Source organism: Maylandia zebra, linkage group LG10 (genome assembly GCF_041146795.1).
Source record: "Maylandia zebra isolate NMK-2024a linkage group LG10, Mzebra_GT3a, whole genome shotgun sequence".
Classification (NCBI taxonomy): Eukaryota; Metazoa; Chordata; class Actinopteri; order Cichliformes; family Cichlidae; genus Maylandia; species Maylandia zebra.
The window spans coordinates 4209121-4229823 of record NC_135176.1 but is presented as its reverse complement, the minus strand read 5'-3'; the positions used below and the strand labels follow the sequence as shown (position 1 = coordinate 4229823).

Below are 20703 nucleotides of genomic sequence, written 5' to 3'. Positions count from 1 at the left end.
ATGCTGTACACAGCAATACAGTATACAGAAGGCAGAGGTACCCTATTTATCTGCAACTGCAGATAAGTTACCATAACTACAGCATATGGCCCCAGTAGTGAGGGCCTCCCACATTGTGTCAACTATAAATTCTAGTCTGTGTGAGTGATGCTTTCGGTAGCTATGGAAACCTAATATAATAGAACCCCCCTCCCCCCTCCCTCCCTCCTCCTCCTCCCTGGCGCGCTCTCTCTCTCTCTCCGGTTGATCTCCATGTCTCTCTCCCTCTCTCCATCCCCAGCAAGGCTCTTCAGTCTACTTTGCGCATGTACAGTCAGCCAAATAGAGCATTGCATCGACTCCAAGATGGCGAAAACACGTCTGGCTTGGCTCTTGACTCTCCTCTCAACTCAGTGTAAGTGCAAAAATTATTTTAACCGACTACTACTTTGTCTTTTATCCGCTCGAGGAAGGTGGCCGCCAAATGCCATCCACTACTACATCTGTTTGGTCGATTTTTCTTTTACACCAACAGTAAGTGGAAAAGAGAGTGCCTCAGAAGTAACCGTGTAGACTCAACTAACGTTAAACTTAAACCAGACTGACAGCGAGTTCGGTCTCTTCGACGTGAAGTAAATATAGTTAATGAAGTGACCAAAATAGTCGCCATTTTTAACTTAATGTCAACGCGAGTCTGGCAAATGCACGGCTGGAGTGATTGTTTGAAGCGTCCATTGTTACTGAAAAACATCGCTCAGACTACTCTCAAGTATTGATTTTATTGGAATAATGCCGCCGTTAACAGGAGTGACAGATATATCTACATGTAACTACACATCAGGAAAGCAGGGCTGTCTGAGCTGAACGTTCAGATCTTCAGTTTAGCGGCACATTTGGAGTCGCTAAGCCGACACGTTTTCTGTGTGCGCGTGTCCTGGCTCTGAAAAAGTTTCTCTACAGCATGAAGACAAACTTTTCGTTGGGAAATTAAACATGAATCAAGGCGGTTTCGTAGCTTGTGCCGTTAACTATTTAACGCGGGTTTGAAGCTGCGGTGATGATGTTGGAAGTACTGACGCGAGATAACGGATTTTTCCTACAGCGGAATAAAAGCAGGCTGACCGCGGGAGGAGCCAGGCAGACCAGCAAAGCGTCCTCCACCCCCCTCCTCATCATCCTTCTCCTCCACTCCAACGCTTTCAAACCGCGACACGGCTGGTGAACCGACAAAGCCGAAATAAAATTAATTCTTTTTATGCTAACCGTATCCACCTGAAAGTCCTCATAACTTTATCAGTCCGATACCTAGAACAGAAAAACAGACACCTGTAAGAGCGGAGCGGTTTGTTTAAATATTCATGCGCGAGCTCCTAGTTCCTTTACACGTTCCTCACACGGTTTGACGATATTTGTCATAAGACAAATAAGTCGTATTCATTCATATGATTTTACATAAATTTAAAATTTATTATTTGCTCAGAGCCGTGGGGAAGGGTCTTGAAGTTCAGGGTGCTACTGTAGACGGAAGGTGTTTTACGCTTGCGTGGTGGTGGTGGTTGGGGGGAGTACTAGACTAAAAATTGTTAGTATACTTCATACACATTTTATTTAACAAGTCTGAGTCTGATTTTCAGTAAATATTCCACTCATCTAATGCAACTGGAAACTTAATTAAACAGAGTTGTCTTCCAACGAGCAGACCCCGAAGCACAAAGCAGACAAGAATAAACCAAAACAAAGATGAACAGATCCAACAGTCTGTTCCACACAGCCAGAAAAACACATTTTAAACATCCTGAAAGGACAATAACAAATACTGTGCTCTGTGAAAAGGTTCACACACCAATGAGCAAAGTCATTATGAAGCTAGAAAATGGTAGGCCAGTCTCTGAGGTTCAGTTCGATTGAAAGTTATTGTTCAAAAAATGTCTAGTGGGAAAAAGTTTGATGGCTGAAACGGCTCCTCGGATGCAGATAACATGTTAAACCCACTGCCAGTGGAAGTAAGTAAATGTGCCTGTTTATAAATCACTTTGGCTCAACTTCTGTTCTATAAATGTGCTATAGGATATAAATAAAACATGCACTATATTTTTTATAGTGCATGTTTGTTTATATTATATTTACTAAAAATTAATTTAACAAAATTCAGTGGGCTACATGCTGAACTTGGAGGATAGAGACAAAGCGTTGATCTAATGACAATACCAGCGTTGGTATCGATACTATCGATATCTAGATTGACCCGCCCATATCTGTTGTGTGAAGGAGTAATAAGGAGTAATAATAAGGAGTGGCAGGCTCCTGAGGGCCTCAAAGTTCTTCTCTGAGGTGGAACAAGTAGACAGCAAAGCAGATAACGACGTGGCGGCTGACATCAGGATGCTTTCCTGAATCAACTTGCCTCCTGTTGTTTTCTTTCTACAAGCTGGTGCTTTACCAACAAATGTTGAAATTAGTTTCTGTGATCTTGTTATAGCTAGCTAGCTATTTCAAATGATGTCACTAGGTGACTAGGCTATAATTAATATAATAATAAAATCTGTACAGTAATAACAGGAAATGTATTTGCTCCACTGGTTTCATGGTGTTACAGTGAGGAAACAAAATATTTGTTGCTGCAGTTACTTTAAAAAAAATTCTTTCTCATATCCCAACATAAAAATACAATTTAAATTTAGATAGATCGATTTTTATAGAAAACTGACTGCATCTCCGATATGTATCTGTCTTGTCGTAGGCATTAATTCCTTCCTTAATCTCATTTTTATTTATTTTTATTTATTAGCTTGGTGAAGAAATGCAACAAAATGTACTTAATTTGATGTGTAAATGATTCAGGAAACCTTGTTTTCGTGTGAATGCCTGAGAGCTTGGTAAGAATCTCGTGACATGAAATGGGTTGCTGGTTTTTCCCCTTAGATGTGAACAGACATATTGATCAAAGGGTACAGAAATAAGAACCTTTCCTGTGATATCGCACGTGTGTGACTGGGCTTATTCTCTTTGCTTTAATTAGGAGCAGCAGTGAAATCTGTTGCCGTGCTCTCAGCACATACCTCCAGGCTGTGTGCTGGATTACTTATTTATTTACAATATATTTCAAAGTCAGTACTCTTAATGAATGATCCCTTGTGAAAACTCTGTGACAAGGCAGCACAACTGACATTTTCAGGGGAGGACAGTGAGCCGGTAAAGATTGAAGAATTTCTTTTGTCTTGCCTGGACGGGGCTTAGCCATGTGGTCTCAGTGGCTCCCAGCCTGCATCGCCACTGTCTTTAGAAAAGGAATGAATCTGGCTAGACAATCTGGCCACAAGCCATCTTATGAATTACTAATTGGTACTGAAAGGGTTTGATTCCTAATAGGTACCGACTGTAATTAGAATGCTTCTTGTATGTTGAAAAAGCTCTGCTCCCAATTTATTTTTTGAAGTTTTAAAATTGAGCAGAACTCAGTGAGAAATGAGTGTCACTAGCTCTGCTTTTGCTGTTGGTCACGCTCAGTGTTATTATCTGTCTCTGTGAGATGTGCTTGTTATTTTCTGTTCGTGGCATTCTTTGGGTAGCTATCATCCTAATGACCACACAGCCCTAGTCAGCCAAGCGAACGCTAAACCCAGCTCGGGCTGAACACGGCTGCACATATCAGCCCAATCATCTGACATCAGAGGGAAAGACGAGGGGCATCATTATTTTAAGTACACATGCTTACAGCAGACTTTCCAATCTGATCTAATGGAATGCACTGACGTTTTCCACTGCTGGCTCCACCTGAACCATTTCATGTAAAATATTCCAAAGAAAGTGCTAGACATCTGCCAGAACCTTCCTGCCAGCAGCACAGCCAAGAAATGTGTGGAACTGGAAGATGCTCAAAGTGGATTCGTATCAATATAAACTCTGAGATCACAAGCTCACTTTTATAAGAAACACTTGTGCAGAGCAACACACACCAAACGTAATTGTTGCATTTTTAAGTTACATAACTACAGCCTCGTAATTCACTCACAAACATTGTATTCATGTAAATGTTGTTACCTGGAAAGAGACTGAAATCGTGCAGATGGTTTTAGAGGCTCATTTAACCATCCTTCACTCTTGAAGTATTGCAGTCTCTTTCTGAACAGCTGACATTTTTATGAGTCGGCAGACTGCTAGATTGTTGTTAAATGTCATTATGTCACTCTGAGAATTTTGAACATGGGCTAAGCCACATGTAATTGGACCCCATTATGCTATTTAAACATTTTTGTGAAAAGAAAAAAGTCTTGGCTCTTTATTTGTCAGTTGTCACGGCAGGACTCTGACTGTGGCAGCACCCTGAGATGAATGCTGATAGTAGCTCCCGTACAAGCTGCTTGCTGTCAGATGCTTCTCTCCCCACCCAAAGCTTGTGAACAAATGTTTGGAGCGCTCTCTGAATGGCATGGCTGTGGCCCCTGTGGACAAGTCTGATACAGTCTGACATTTTACTAATGGCAGAGTAAAACGGGGCAAACAAACCAAAAGGAGTCCCTTGCTACACAGCATTTGCCTGGTATGAGTCGAGAGTCTGTCGCTCCACACCCTTGAGTGAGAGGTGCAATACCAGCACATTCATCATGGTTCCAGGAAGCAATTATGCATTTTTGTGCTTGTTGCCTAACTGGAAGTTGTGTAATAATCTTGACAAAAAATCCCAATTCATTCCTGTAAGTCGAGGGGATATTTGTGCAATCCCTCCATGGGGGAGTGCCACATGAATCTTAGTGTGGAATGACCTGAAACAACTGTGCACGAGTGGGTGGTGGTCGTGGTGTTTTGAACAGCAGCATAACCAGAAATATGTGCATGCCTTACATCACATGAGCACCGACTGACAATCACAACCACCTGTTTTCCTTGGAGATAAAACGGACCACTGCTGATGAGCCGGCTGACCTCACCCAGCTCATCAGCAGAGCAGAAAGGGGGAGGACAGAAAGCTGGCCAATATTGTTAGTTGAAGGCATTCATCAAACATCTTCTGAGACACAAATCCACTTTAGCTTGACAGATAGAAGGATTTGGCTTGTTGTCCTGCTCACATTTATTCTCACTGTACCTGAGCGTTGAAGATGCTCAGTGTAAAAGGTAAACATAATGTTCCAAAAATGGCAAGAAAGCATGTGCATGCTTCAAATGTCAGTAAGACTAGCATGAGAACCAGCCTCCAGGCAGCTCATGCTCGCCAACAAAACAAAATGAAAATCTTGATGGCCTCGGTGGGTAAAAGGAATCTAAAAATTCTGGCTTTGTTTGTCAGCATGGTCCTATTTTCAACTGGAGGTTTAGTCAAGGGAGACATTCATGAGAAAAAAATTGCGTGTTGTGGAGTATTGAGTTTTGGAAGTTATGGCTCTGTTGTGATAGCAGGCTAATTGGTTGTTTATTTTGACAAGACATTATTACCGGGTGTTTAGGGTGTTTTAGATAAACAGGATAATCTCCAAGATGAGTCCTTACTGGCTGCCAAAGCTAAGGATGGCAGAAGACAGGCTTCCTGTTTGATTATCTCTCTTTGTTCACATGGCCTGTGTAGGGAGGAAACACCACGGCTATTCTCCTGCTCCTGTGTTCACTGGATTCTGCTGGAGTACATCAATAGTTCAAAAGGGACCATATCGATCAAACACTGGGATGCTGTCAGCTTAGTGAAGTGATTAGGGGTTTCATTAATGACATGGAAGAGGCAGTGAACTACATGTGGCTGAGCCGCTTGCGCTCGGAAAGGAAAGAGCTGGAGGCTGTGCTCCTGCTCAGAGTCATAACCAGATAATCGCTCTGGATTCATCTTTTGTTTACCAGGCTGTAACAAAAGGGCAATTACTGTCTAAAAATAGCTACAAGGCAGCGTCATCAAACAACCTCAGGTGTTTGATCACAGTTCATTCAAAACCACATCTACTATCAACTGTGCACAAAACTTGCATGTACAGTAGCTTAATAGTGTTCCAATGTGGTCCTAGGGCTGCACGATTTTGCATAAAATGAGAATCACGATTTTTTTGCTTAGAATTGAGATCACGATTCTCTCACGATTTTCTTTTCCAGTATAAATATTTATTGCACTTTTTAACTGCACATCAACTTCGTAACAGTTGAGACTGAACATAAAAACAACAAATGTCTCACATTTTGTCGTTGCTGCTTGAAATTCCATCTCCACCGTTGCTCGACACTGCGTGTATAGAGCAGGAAGTGCAACAATAGAAAAATAGTTGCGGGACGGCACTGTGTAGCGTTTGTCTAGGGTGTTGATCATTTTCCTAAATCCCTCGTTTTGCAGTGTTGATGGGAGCCATATCTTTGGTCAGGTGATAAGTAATAGCCTCCGTAATTTCTTTGTGCCTGCGGGAGTTCGACGGGTATAGGGAAGCGCTGTATAAGGTTCCCGTTATTGATGTTTGGGTGGTTGACTGGGACGGATTTTCTCCTGCCACTTTCTCATCATCCCTGACGTGCTCTCTGTTGTTTTTTCCCTGCCAATTTTAGCAGCCAGGTTCTGTATCACGTGGTATAAGGCTCCGCCCTTGTCATTTGTTGAGCAGGAAGAGTGAGCGCTTGTTTTCATGCAGATTACGTATCTACATGAAACGTAAAATGCGGTACAATTGTCGTCGTCTTTTTTTTTTTTTTTTTTTTTTTTTTTTTTTAAATCGTTGTCATTTGGAAATGAGATCGCACATAAGTATGAATCGAGGTCGCGATTTTCTAACGATTAATCGTGCAGCCCTATGTGGTCCCTTCAGTTCTCTCAGCTTTCAGTTCCATAAATGATATAATATAAGAGCAACAGTTGAAATAACAATGATAGATAACTAAAATCTTAAAATCAACCCTAAATTTTGAATGTGGTGGGGCTGTAGACAAGTGTTCACGTGAAAGAAAATGAAGCAGAGAGACTTCAGATGTCACAGGATAAACCAAATGGCTTTAAAGAAATCTGTTTGGTTTTTTTATCTGTTTGCTGTAAATGTTATTCTCCGAGTGAATTAAAAAAGATTTCAGCTCATCTGATGATGTATGCCACAAAAATAACATTAGATATTAAGGGAGCTCTGCTGAGATCCTAACCTCTTTGTGTGAGAGTATAAATGTGTGTTATCTTGTGTTGAGTTGGGGTTTCCCAATTCTCTAACTAAAGCTTCCAGAAATGTTGAGCATGACCTTGTGCCTCTCAGCACAAGCTGTACCGGGGATGAAATATGATGTTTGGCTGTTTTGAGTAAAGAGCTTTTGGAAGTTCCCCAGTTTCTGTTATTGCTTGGAACATGAGAATAAGGTGACAGGATGATGAACTGCATGTATGGAGCATTCATCTGTGCTAGGTAACAATGCTGTAATTAAGACTAGTATACCGGCACGTGTTATTACAGCAAGAACTCCCTTTGCTACACAGGAGCAGTTGGGCTTAAAGCTCATTTCCTTTTCTCACATCTGTTAGTCTGTAATTACAAGGAAGTTACTACACCTCCAGCCACCACCTCCGGGCTAATATCAGGCCTGCGTGATGTTTCTGTGGAGGTTGAATGGGGATCTGAGTGCACCTGCCAGACATGTGGTGTCTAAATAAAAGCATGCGGCATCTAACATGGGGTTAGTTTGGCTGGCCATGAAAGTAAAGCTCAGACCACAATCAAAAGCAATCAATAATAACCATCTGATTTCACTGCTGCCCATGTGAGCTAATTGCTCAGCTGATTCAATTCAATTTTATTTGTATAGCACCAAATCACAACAGCAGTTGCCCTGAAGCACTTTATTTTGTAAGGTAAGAAGACCCTACATTAATACAGAGAAACACCAACAATTATACAATCAATATAAGTGAGCACTTGGCAACAGTGGGAAGGGAAAACTTCATTTTAACAGGAACATTGCTGCTGCTGCTCTCTCTACCTCAAGGTTTCCATGTTTGGAAGCATGAGTAGGGAAGCACTCCCAGCATCATCATACCTTTCCAGATATGCATGTGGTCCCAAAACAGAACATTACCACTATTTATAAATGGCTGTAGATAGAAGCCTTAAACACTATAGAAATGCTGGACTTTATTAGTCATCCTGGGCTGTACTGTAATTTGTTGTTTAAAACATCAAGTGAATGTTAATTCTTTGGGGTTGGTCTAGTCAGTTTAGTAGTGATGCTAAATATCAGAGGATTTCATGGGAGTTAGTGGCATCCACTTGGAGGCACTGCAAAGTGAGTTTTAAACAGCCCGGCTCAGCAGTGTGGGTCAGCCAGTGGGCAAGACCAGGACCTTGACGTTTTCAGCTTTAAAAATGAGGTTATTCATTACACACTGGGCAGTTTAACAATGTTAGAACAACGTCCAGCATCGTCGTTTTAAATGATAAGGACAAACGAATCACTTCTTAGTGGTTAGAAGTCTCCGTGTCATGAAAAAGACACTTTGTAGAAGCATCATACTTAATGGTATAGCTCTCCCATACTGCCAAGTCTCCTGTGAGGGGATTTAACTGCTTGGAACTCATCCAATGAGTCATTTGTGATGATTAAGTTACATATTACAAGATACAGATTACATTAGTTTCATCATAACAACATATGAAGGGATGGAAAGTGTTTCAGTGCGTGTGACAGAGAAAGAGAGTAGTGATGCAACTAGAAAATATTTGTTTTACACCAACGTCACTTCATTAGGACATAAATACTTCAGGTAAAAAGGTCAAAGTTCAGCATCCAGTCATCTGCAGAAATTCTTAACACGATCTCAAGTTCATCCTAAAATAATGCAGAATCCCAGAGGTGGCAAAAGTACAGACATTCTGTACTTAAGTAGAAGTACAGATACTTGTGTTAAAAATACTCTGGTCAAAGTTCAAGAACTGATTCAACTTCTGTCCTCAAGTAAAAATTTAAAAAATGTACAGAAATGTACTCAGAGGAAGAAAGTAAAAGTATTTATTTTTGTGAACTGCTAACTGAACCTTGTGCTTTAATAATGTAATAAAATGATAACAATACATTACAAATACAAAGTTTATATTGTTCTAATGTTTAATTCTAATGAATGTTGTACTCCTCCCGAGTCAGTTTCATAGAGCGTAGGTAATCACTGAAGTGAGGGTTTAATTAAGATGATGCTTAAGAATAACTGTCCCAACTTTAAAGTTTCCTGTTGAGGGCTGAAGTTTTCTTCTGAAAGGACTTTGGTTGACCTCAAGTACAGAAAACGGTCTTTGACTCTTCAGATGAAACAAAAAAGCACCTTTCTTACATCTTGTTTCCTAAATCTACAACAAACAGGCAAGCAACAGGATGTGATAGTGTCTAGATTTTATTATTTTCTGAGATTCAATGAGATGCAGCTTCATCTTGTTGCCTGGCAACCGCTCAGAGCCAAGAAATATTTTCAAATCAGAAAAATACCGAATCGAAGAGGTTAGAAACCAGAAATTTATGAAATGTCATTAATGCTGGTGGATTTTGTTACCACAGTAATTCACTGGTTTCTGTCTTTGTGCTGCTTGCTGTACAGAAGACTGGACTCGATCTTTCCAAGTTATCACATAAGAGTCTAAAAAACATAAACAATATTTTTAATGCAAATTCCAAAAGCTGTATCTATTTGTGATCAATAGCTGTGGTGCTGTACAAAGCCCACCAGCACTGACAGAAGTGCAGTTTGCGTTCAGCTGACTGGACAGATAGCGTGGACAGATTGTAACCAGACCATGTGGCCATATGGTGTGAGCACTATGCCTTCTGGGCTACTTAGTGATAAATATGTTGAGGCTGCACTGGAATTGATAGCACTCTTTGGCTGCTTTGGAGCTTACCAAAGTACCTTGTGGTAGAAAGCGGTCCAAATGGCATTGATCTGAATGTTATCGATTTCTGTACACCAGTGGTTTTTCGGGTCAGAAAAGATGATGATGATGATGCTAGAGACCTTCATCTGTGTGCTCTTTCTCAGCATCCACGAAAAAAATGAAGTGTGGGGAAAATCTACCCTGGGTCTAAGTGTTGGTGTATGAAAGTAAAATAAATATTTAAAGAAAGTGAAATGGTTGATATGTAGGCGCATGAATGGAATTTCCTGATTATGTCACAAAGGATCATGAATGCCTGGATCAGCCTCGCTTTTTAGGTCTTTGCTTTGAATTATGCTTGAGCAGAAGCTCAGTATACACAGCGCTGTTGCCACATGTGTGTCAGGGCATACTCTGGGTAAGTGAGTGCCTTAAATATTTGTCAGGATGCCAGACATAGGTGACGAGTTTGTAACATGGTGGCTGGCCCGGCTGAGCTCCCATAGAGGGGGCTTTGCATGTGGCTCTGCTTCGTCTCCGTGACACGGAAAGCTATGGAGGGGGAAAAGGAAGAAGCAATTTGTGTGGATTTCACCATGACTCAGGAGTTTGTCAGGCATTCGTCATGAATGGAACAGATGGTTCAAAATGGTCAGGTTTATAAGACCGAAGCATTAAGCTGAGAATATTCTGTAATTCTAGCTCCTGAACTTAAAAAAAGATTACACAAGGCTATCCACCCAAAAAGCACTTACAAGAGTTCTGTAAATATTAAATTTCAATTTTAAATGCTTTACTCCACCTTAAACTGAACTAAATGAAACAGAAGAAGAAAAAAGGGGTAAGAATTAGAAGCAGAGGAGGAGCTAGTAGATATTTCACAGCCTTTCTGTTTTAAGGAATTTCCTGTATTTTTTCCTGTAACTGTAGTAATTAGACTAAATTGAGAGTTTGTCTACATTAAACCTCATATCCTGTATAAGAGCAGCTTTTTTCAAGACGATGAGGTTATCTGCTCATTTCCTTTAATGAGGGTGCTCCACTTCCTTTGTCATTATCATAGCTAAAATGGCAACTTCAAATGGTTCCACGTGCGGCAGCAGTAATTCCAAAGGATTTTCCATGTCAAAGTTACACCAACTAAGGACGATAAAACGTATCAAATGCCTTTGTTTAGAGAGTTTTTGGCATTAAATGGTTCTCAGCTTTAACTTGATATTTGAGTCTTTATTTGAGACTAGTCAGTTAGTCAAATTTGTTTTCCTCGTTTTAGTCGACTAACGAGGAACGCCCCTACACCTGCAATGAATGATTTGGGCACGTGTAAGCATATACAGTACTGAATACTGGCTACTGAGGTGCAGTTTTCATTAAGCCACTTTATTTAGTTCAGTTGTGTTTTATCGCTACTGCATTGGTTTCTAGTGACAGAGCCGTTGCATAAAGGAAGCTAACAGCAAAATAGTTTTATTGTTTAGGTTTTTTTTTTAATAGCCATAAACTATGCTCAAGTGAGGTGAGAGAACTGAAAAACCTCCACGATTGTTTCACTGTTGGCTTTTCTCTTTGTCTGTCCAGGATCTTTGTTCATAACTTTAGCAGTTTAGGTATTATGTGGTTTCTAAAATCAGATTCAAATGGTCCAAGAGTGTTATTAGCGTCCACTTTTTGGTTCTTTTGTCTGATATAATGACCAAAAATCACCACTTTTAGAAAGGGGAAAAATATCAAAATATGGCTAATTTTAAACCTTAAGGCTGGACTACATATGTATATATTAGGGGTGCAACGATACACAAAATTCACGGTTCGGTTCGATACTTTGGTGTCACGGTTCGATATTTTTTCGATACAAAATAAAATGTTCATGCCTTTTTAATTTGTCATTTATTAAAATTATAAATATATATTTTAACTCAAAAGTACAGTCTTTAAATTTAACCCTAACCCTTGTGCGTGTTTTTTATTTTGACAGCGAATGCGCACCTGCGGCCCACTTATGTGCAGCCCTGGTTATTTAGCTCGTCATATTGCAGCCACAGAAATTCTTTTGTCCATGAAACCATAAAGCTGCACTTTCTTTTTGCCTTATAGTCTGATTTGTCATAACTTTTCCGTTTTGCAGTAAGCTTTTCTTTGGCTGTCACTTCTTCACCCTGACCTGTCTTATTTGGCTCAGCAGAACTGAAATATATATCCTGCTGCTTTTACACACACACACACACATAACGGTCAGCGATTCTCTGCGCGATCAACCTCTCACATGTTTAAGCTTGCTGCGGGAGATTTCACTTGTCATGTTTGCGTAGTAAGCTAACGATTAATAAGACGATGTCAGAGGAATTGGTGCGCAAATTATCATCACTCACCAATCAGTACTGTCGCTCTCTATACACAGTTCGCGCGATTGCAAAGTGAAAGCAAAAAAACAAGCGCAAATTCAAACGCGATTTCAATATGTCACATATTCACAGTGGCTCACCGATGCCAATGACATAATTACCCAGCTACATTTCCGAAAGAATGCAAAAGCATTGACATATATTTTTGCTTCCTACGATAGGCCGACGGGCAGGGCAGAGATAGATTTTGGTAGCCCGACTGGAAAAATCTCTAGCCCCAGGACGTCGGGCTAGCGATATTGCGAGCCCTGTATCTGATTGAGGAATCATGCATCTTTGGAAAAGAGAGTTTATTACAGGGAAATGGCTCTTTCCAAAATAAAAGCTATACTATCCGCTTCTTCTGGGCTATATTCTCAGCAGCATATTAAACATATCAGGTCCCCATAAGGCGAATCCTGTGCTAACGGCTAGGGCTGAACGATATATCGCATTTGCGATAATATCGCGACATGATCAAGTGCAATTTTCTAACCGCAAAGGCTGCGATTATACTGCGATTATATTATACAATTCATGGGCTGCATCCTCCTGAGGCCGCGTTTGTAGACCGATTACGTCACAGCGACGCGCCGAAGGCTGTCCAAATTACTACCATATCCCAGAATTCATAGCGCGGCCCAGCCAAACTCCAGTTTCCAGCAATGGCGGCCGCTACTAAGTTTTAAAATTACTCATACTAATCTTTCTGGGTCACAAAATAAACTTTTAACATATTTTCAGGCGAGAAAGTAGTTGTGTAAACATCAAATATCTGCTCGGTTTATCAAGATATCCCATATTTGCAAAAGTGCTTCGACGTTTTCAGAGGCGTCTGCTACCCACCAGCTCGACAGCTAGCCGGGAGCTCGAGGGTTACTGATGCGGCCGAGAACGGCACAACTCCCGGCACATCATTTTCAGATCACCGCGGAGTTTCGCTGCTCGGGTTAAACGTAATATATAAGTCACTTAGACAACCTAAAAATGTTATTGTTGGACTTTTTTCAGTGTTTTGTTTGTTCGTGAGTAAATCGGTTTGGCTGAGATTAAAGTTATTAGATTAGATAAAATAAAACTTTATTAATCCCCCGGGTGGGTTCCTCCTTGGTTTTCACACAGCTGACTAAACGTCAAACAGAAAACTTATTAAACAGAAGTATGAGACAGTCGAGAATTTACACCAGTGTCTGGTTATATTTTAGATAGCAAGAAGCAGACGGCCGAGTTTATTAAACTCCACCGAGACAGCGGTGACGCTAATCAGAACTAGACCGTCCAATTTCACGCCTTTAAACTTTAAAGGCGTGTTTGTGTGTGTGTTTATACAATTGCTATTATGTTTGCACTTTATGTGTAATGTTACTGACTGCAGAGATCAGTAAGATGTGTGTATTTTTTATTTATTAGTTTTATTTATTTAATATTATTTTTTAATTGAATGACTGTCTAGTAGTTCACAGATGTCGAAAAACTGAGTGTGGTAAAGCCACTGATTTTTTTTTATGTATATTTCTGCAATCTGCACATTGTACTGACTTTCATTTTAATGTTTACACCAGGGTTCCTTGTCAGCACTTTATGCTCAGATGTTTGTAAGCTAAAAATAAACTATTGTGTATGTTCAAATATACTGTTGTGATTGAAGAAGTTAAATAAAAATGTCAGTCATCAATTCATGCATCACCTCATGTCATCATAACAGAGGTCTGTCTTCCAGGAAAGAACAGTTTAAAATTAATGTAATATAGTATTGGCCATACTATATGATGTATTGCTTGTCTTTGTTTAATAATACAGAAGACAAATACCTTAAAAAATAATCGCATATCGCATCGCAATCGCAATATTGGGGCAAAAAATCGCAATTAGATTATTTTCCATAATCGTTCAGCCCTACTAACGGCTGTCTAAATGACTCGGGTAAAGTTTGTAGCATGCATGCTTGTTGTTTTTGTCTTTGCACTAGGATGATGTTGGCGTAAATGTGCAGTCATATTCGTTGTGTTCCCACTAGTGCTTTCAGGTTAACCTCGTTAAAATGACCTTAACGCCACAACACGGCAAATCTCCGTTAACGAGCTACCCCTGATAGCCCCGTGCATGGGGCTAGAGAGCTAACTGGCTAACACGCTAGCTCCCACCTATGTAATTGAGCATTGCGTGGCACATCCAACATACTGTTTTACTTTAGTCCATGAGCGCTTACCTTCAGGGTCATACGTCACATGAAAACCAAAATAATTCCAAACGCCAGATCTGAATGAGGGTGGGGGAGGTCCAATTTGCCATGTTGCAAGGTGAGCTTAACTTCTGTCACGCTAGCTTGCCCTGCGCTCTTCCTTCTGACTATGCTGTCTGTGTGGAGCGTTCAGTGGATCTGCGCTCGACAGTGCAGCCTAGGCGGAGTAGTCGAACGCAGATTCACTGAGCGCTCCACACAGACAGCATAGTCAGAAGGAAAGTTGATAAAATAAATTACAAATGTTGTATTGTTCGATACATATGCGTACCGAACTGAAAGCACTGTATCGAACGGTTCAATATCGATACGAATATCGTTGCACCCCTAGTATATACATATAATATAAAAACCCAGAGGATAATGCTGCGCTGTTTTTCCAGACAGTACCAACAGGAGAGATCTTGCTGAGGTAAAAATTTTACCTTGTTCTTCAAGTGCTTCACTAGTTTTTACATTAGTGGCAGGCCCCTGCTTGCCTTGCTTATACTGAAAAACAAAGCCACTTCTGAGAGCTATTCTCTTAAAACCTAAGAATACAGAGAGCACAGATGTGTGGCTCCTAAAATATTCAACATACAAAAGCAAAAAGCCAACAAATAATTTATTGAGAAAATAAAAAAACAACAGCAGTAAGCAATGAGAACAAAAGCCATGTAAAGTTGATGGTGCGCCTCAGTATATTGTATATTCCATTTGTGTGAGGTGAAACAGAAGGAAAACAAACAGCAAGCCACAGTCCTCTGTACAGCCAGCGCACTCCACCCCAAAGTTGAACCCAGAGCCCCCTCGCAGCTTTTCATGCTGGCCCAATCTATTATGAGCTAGAACAATAATCTTATGGTTTCTTGAGCTTTTTGGCACACTTTCAGAGGAAATATTTATATCGCTTTGCTGACAAGCCTCTCGAAACGGCCTCCGTCCAGCTAGCGCTCAAGTGTAATGAACCCCCACCCCCAACTTCCCCCTCTACCACCACCGCCCTGTCCTTCCCTTCCCTTGTACAGGCTCACTCATGTGGAACTGAGTGACTGTACAGTTTTATCCCTTATCATCAACACTCAAGATCATCAGTGTTCACATCTGTGGGCGGTTTCCTTTGGGGCGATTGCTATCATGGTAATGTTCAGTGAGAACTGCTCTGCAGAGAGGAATGAGCTCTGAAGGACTGCTATGATGTGCTGCTATCTAACCCAAAGGCTCCAATCAGATCTGAGTAGAACAAGCCTTATGAATGGAACTAGACCACTTCTGTCTGTTCTATTATATTGTTTCCCTTAGATTATTGAGATGATGAATTTAAGCAGAATGAGTTGTTATCATGGCTTATAAGGGCTTTGCCTGCTGGTTCAGTGCAGTAAGTCTGTTCTATTCTACGTTCTAACTTGCAGTTATTACTAGGGATGGGTACCGGTAATGGCACCGGTTCTGACATAAACGGTAGTAACCAGACCGAAAAGCAGCGCACATTTTGTTGCTTTATTTCGGTGCTTTTTTTTTCCCTGAGATGTCATACACTTTGGATTCTAGCCAATCATTTTACCTTTCCGAGGATAGTAGGCGGGCCCAGGTACGTACGTTCTTTTAGAGCAGAGCTACAGATTAAAAATGCCCAAGGCGAAGCGGTCAAAGTCTGGCTGTACTTCACAGCAAAAGATGCAAACTCAGCAGCCTGCAACAAGTGCTTTAAGCTGATACTGTGCAAAGTAGGTAACTCCTAGAATCTGATGAAACACCTGGCGACGTATAGCATTTAGTTAAAAGCCGAGAAATGCGCCGTATTTGATAGCTTGCTGCGAGACCTCACGCCGGGCACATCTACTGCGGGTGTGGTGCCTGTTATCGGACCCGGAGTTAGCAACATCCCCCAAGAACCCGAAGAGGAGAGTCCTGGCCCCTAGCCCTGCCAGTGTAGCAGAAATGATGACGGATGATGACGGCAGCAGCAGCCGTTCTTCTCTGCGTGAGTAGCTTAATGTTGTTTGTGTGTAATTTACGTTGAGTAGGCTAACCACGACCGTGGCTCAGGGGGTTGGGAAGCGTATCTGTAACCGGAAGGTTGCCGGTTCGATCCCCGGGCTCTCTGTTCTGGTCGTTGTGTCCTTGGGCAAGACACTTTACCCTACCGCCTACTGGTGTTGGCCAGAGGGGCCGATGGCGCGATATGGCAGCCTCGCTTCTGTCAGTCTGCCCCAGGGCAGCTGTGGCTACACCGTAGCTTGCCTCCACCAGTGTGTGAATGCGAGAGTGAATGAATAGTGGCACTGTAAAGCGCTTTGGGTGCCTTGAAAAGCGCTATATAAATCCAATCCATTATTATTATTATTATTATTATTATTATTATTATTATTATTAAATTAATGCATGTAAGGTGAACTAGCAAACACCATCATAGCTACATGCGGCTGTCTTCTTGTTTGATGGCAGATACTCCCTTCACCCTGGCCAAAAAGGGTAAAATGACCAAAGAAAAAGTGGAAAACAGCTAAACATGAGAGGTTTTTGGACAAAGTTTGTGTTTTTTCCATTGTTTAAGCACTGCTTCCAGCCAAGAGTGATACCATATATGCCCTATAGCTGCAGAAAAGGCTAACATTGTTATCTTTTTACAAAAAACAGCTGAACATGAGAGGTTTTTGGACCAATTTTGTGTTCTCCATTCTTTAAGCACCGGTTTGAGCACCGTTTAAGCACCGGCACCGTTTCAAAAGTACCGGTTTGGTACTGGTATCGGATAAAACCTAAACGCTACCCATCCCTAGTTATTACACAGGTAGGTTATCAATTCTAACCCACGACTGAGTCATTCCATAGTTGCACTGAATGTGAGCAAAAGCATTATCATTTTTATCGCTCTGAGAAGAGACAGAGATACATTCCACAGGGTTTGGATTTCATTACTGCATCGAGCGGCAGATGTGTGCAGGTTTTTGTTTTTGGATTTCCATGTAAGAACACCAGAAAGTGCATTATAAGCTGCTTAGGAATACATTTCTGATTTCTTACCTATAGGGAAAAGAGATTCAATTTATTGTTGCTTGTTTGCTTTTTTTTTTTTTAACTCATTCTCCTCGTATTAGGGGCAATCGACTTTGCTATGATTGTCACGAAGAGCAGACTGATCATGAACGAGGCACGTGTTCCATACTCGGCCACAGTATGCAGGAGAACACTAAGTAGTTACGCATGACGCAGGCAAAGACAGCAGGTGACTGAGGTCGCCAGCTGTCCTCTATTCTTACCATGAAAGTACTTTTAGATCTTTGCTTGTCCATTGTTCCCAGGACCAGTAAGTTGCTCTCCATTCACGTGCCGCACACCTTAGGACTTTGCTATGCGACTGTATACACAGTGGCATAGTTCATGTAACAGCCTGGAAATGGAATGGATGTCACGAAGCGGTCGGTCGCTGGACCGTCTGTTGCTTTTGTCTGGTAATTCCCACGGAAACCCATCAAGGATTCCTCCCTGAGCAGGTGATGGAAGTGCTCCCTCAGAGTGGGAGCGAATGGGAGGGGAGTGGCCAGCAGCAGGAGGCTCACATGCTTTCTCTCCCCAGCTGTTGTTTAAGCAGCATTCCCTGTCGCCCAGCTCAGCCACAGCCAGCCTGTGCAGTCTATTTGAGTGTATAGTATGCCTTTGCACACATTTGTTGTCTGAGTGGGCTGCTCGCTGGCAAATTCTTGCCTGGGTTGCACACTTTGATGGCAAAGTATTTAGTTTAGTTTTTCTCTCTCTCTCTTTTGACCATAGGCATATGACATAAACAACTGTCTCTTGAAATGAGTAACAGTCAGGGTTTGCTTGCAGCTCTGTCTTGCAGAATGGAATGTTTTTGTGTTTCCAGAATGTGCTGTATGACAGCAGGCATCTCCACTCTTTTAATTAGAAGTGATTTCAGATTGGAATAAACAATTTTTAGATTTATGTTGTGACTTTTTTTGCACTGGTAGTAGTTTCAGTGTTTTAAAATGTTATTGGTCAAACATTTTGACAGACAACAATTAATCACTTTAATCAAAAGCCAGAGCTTTCCAAAGACTGTTCTAAAGAAACAATGAGAACATTGTCGTTCTTTTCCTACGGATCATAACCTTGTCCCACTGCTTCCTTCATTTAAAGTCAAAAAATGTGGGGCAGTCCCTTCAATACTGCCTGCCTTTCAAAGCTCATTTCACCTGTGACCAGTCATTTCCTACACAGTGACGTACTTTTGGCGACCTCACATTCTGCACTCCTCCTCATGTCCGCCACGTTAGCGCTTACTAAGGAACAACAAAACAGTCAGAACAGCTTCCCACAGGATTATTCATCATGCAGTTGTCACAGTCTGCTGTACAGGAAATCTTTGTGAGAACGTAAACCTTTGCAGCAGTCATGTTTTTGACCTCGTGACTCTTTACTTGACTGTTTGACTTTTCGGGGGGTTTTGTGTGTATTTTTTTCTTTTTCTTTGTCACAATCAGCTGACTCTCTCTTCTGCCTGGTGCTAGAGATTTGAAATGTAAACAACAATCGAAAACGCTAAGTACACTTAACAGCACATGGAGTTTGTTAATAGCCCCGTGCAGAAGTATTGCTGTATGCTGTAGCTAGATGGCATATATCCGCTTTTAGTGCTAAAGAAGGGCACTTCATGACTGAGTTGTCTGTTGAAAGTCCTTCAGAGTTCTGTGAAATAAATTAGAATAGAATAGAATAATCCTTTAATTGTCCCACAAGGGGAAATTTGGTTGTAACAGCAGCCAAAAAGACACATATACAAACAAAGAGTACACAGAACAGAAACATACACAATTTTTCTTACATATTTACATTAAGGACAATGGTTACTATATACAGAGTACTGTACAGTTATTAAATTAAATAAAAATAACTACAGATAAGAGGCAAACCCAGGTTGTAGTGCGAATCGGTTGATTAACTTATTGCAGTTACAGCGCAGATGTAAACATCTGTGTTTGGTGGGAGCAGTTCTGATTGTACAGTCTGACAGCTGCAGGGAGGAAGGACCTGCGGAAACGCTCCTTCGTGCATCTAGGATGCAGCAGTCTGTCACTGAAGGAGCTCTGCAGTTGTACCCATAAATTGTACCCATAATAAAATATTTGAGTGTTTTTAAATTGTAGAGAAAGAAAAGGGTGCTATTGTATCCAGCAGTGATCGGACATACATCATTACATCAGTCTAACTTCTTTTTCCTGCATTCAGTCCTCATCTGCACAAGGTGGCTTTTGTTCAAGGAAAGCAAACAAATGCTAGCTTAAAGGAAGCTATTGTTGTAACCATAGACTTTAGAAATACTGTTTTATTGAACTGATAGCATCTTGATGACTAAGCTGAACCCATCTGGGAGGCCCTGTTAGAAGACTATAAAAGCTTCCACGTCGTACATTTTTGTGCCACAAATATTCAGGTGAATAGTTCAAGACATTCCATGTCAGTCGTATTGTCTTTTAGCATCCACATTCAGCTGCCGTACAACAAAACATACTATTTTGCAAAATAGCATTTGACAAAGAGATCTGATATTGGTTCGTCCTCGCAGACAGTATGTTCTGTTATGTTCTGATCTATTCCTTTTAGTTCTGTGTTGTTCTGGCTTTGCCTTACGCTGCTTGGTAACATAACATATTATTGTCAGCATCGTTATTATTTCACTTCACTTGTCTCTTGCCAGCTCAACACATGACACATCCACAAACATGTGGGTGTGGAGTGGAGAGAGTAACACAACTAAATAGAAATAACAGACAGCAGTATGCAGTAGCAGACTCTCAGTTTGAGCTGGCTGAAAACCCAGTTATTGTACAGTATCAGAAAAAGAGAGCTTGGGGAATTACATTAAAAATGTTTCTTCATTGGCTATATTTGTTTCTGTTATAGGGTTTGAAGATACATTTTGGTATTGTTAAGGGTTCAATATTGAGGAAGGGTACAAGAGGTGATCGAAGAATAACCACACTGATCCGGCCGGGTGAAGTCAAACGATGATTTAATGCACGCGTGGGAAGATCACTGCGTACGCAGACAGCAATTGATGATCTTCCACTAATCAAAGCATAAGCATATATTTTATACCATCAGGGCTTAAATTTAATGACGCCCCCTCGACGTCAGATCCATTTCATACATAGGTCAGATCAAAACCACAATGACTTTTAACACAGTTAAACAGGAAGTACCTGCCGTCTTCACGGCAGGTACTTCCTGTCACTGCCAGATGCTCGCTTATCATCTTGACACATCAGCAGCAGTTCTGCGACAAACTGCTCTTTTGCAACCCCGAGCAAAACATGAT

The 20703-nt window shown here is 41.1% G+C and overlaps 1 protein-coding gene across 1 annotated transcript in view; it reads left to right on the top strand.

Moving 5' to 3' along the window:
• Window positions 1–218: 218 nt before the first annotated feature.
• jam3b (junctional adhesion molecule 3b) overlaps window positions 219–20703 on the top strand; it is a 51994-nt gene continuing 31509 nt past the window's right edge. The window contains exon 1 of the mRNA XM_004567436.6: window positions 219–394. Coding sequence (XP_004567493.3) covers window positions 253–394 — 142 coding nt within the window. The 5' untranslated portion in view covers window positions 219–252. The remainder of the gene's footprint in view (window positions 395–20703) is intronic.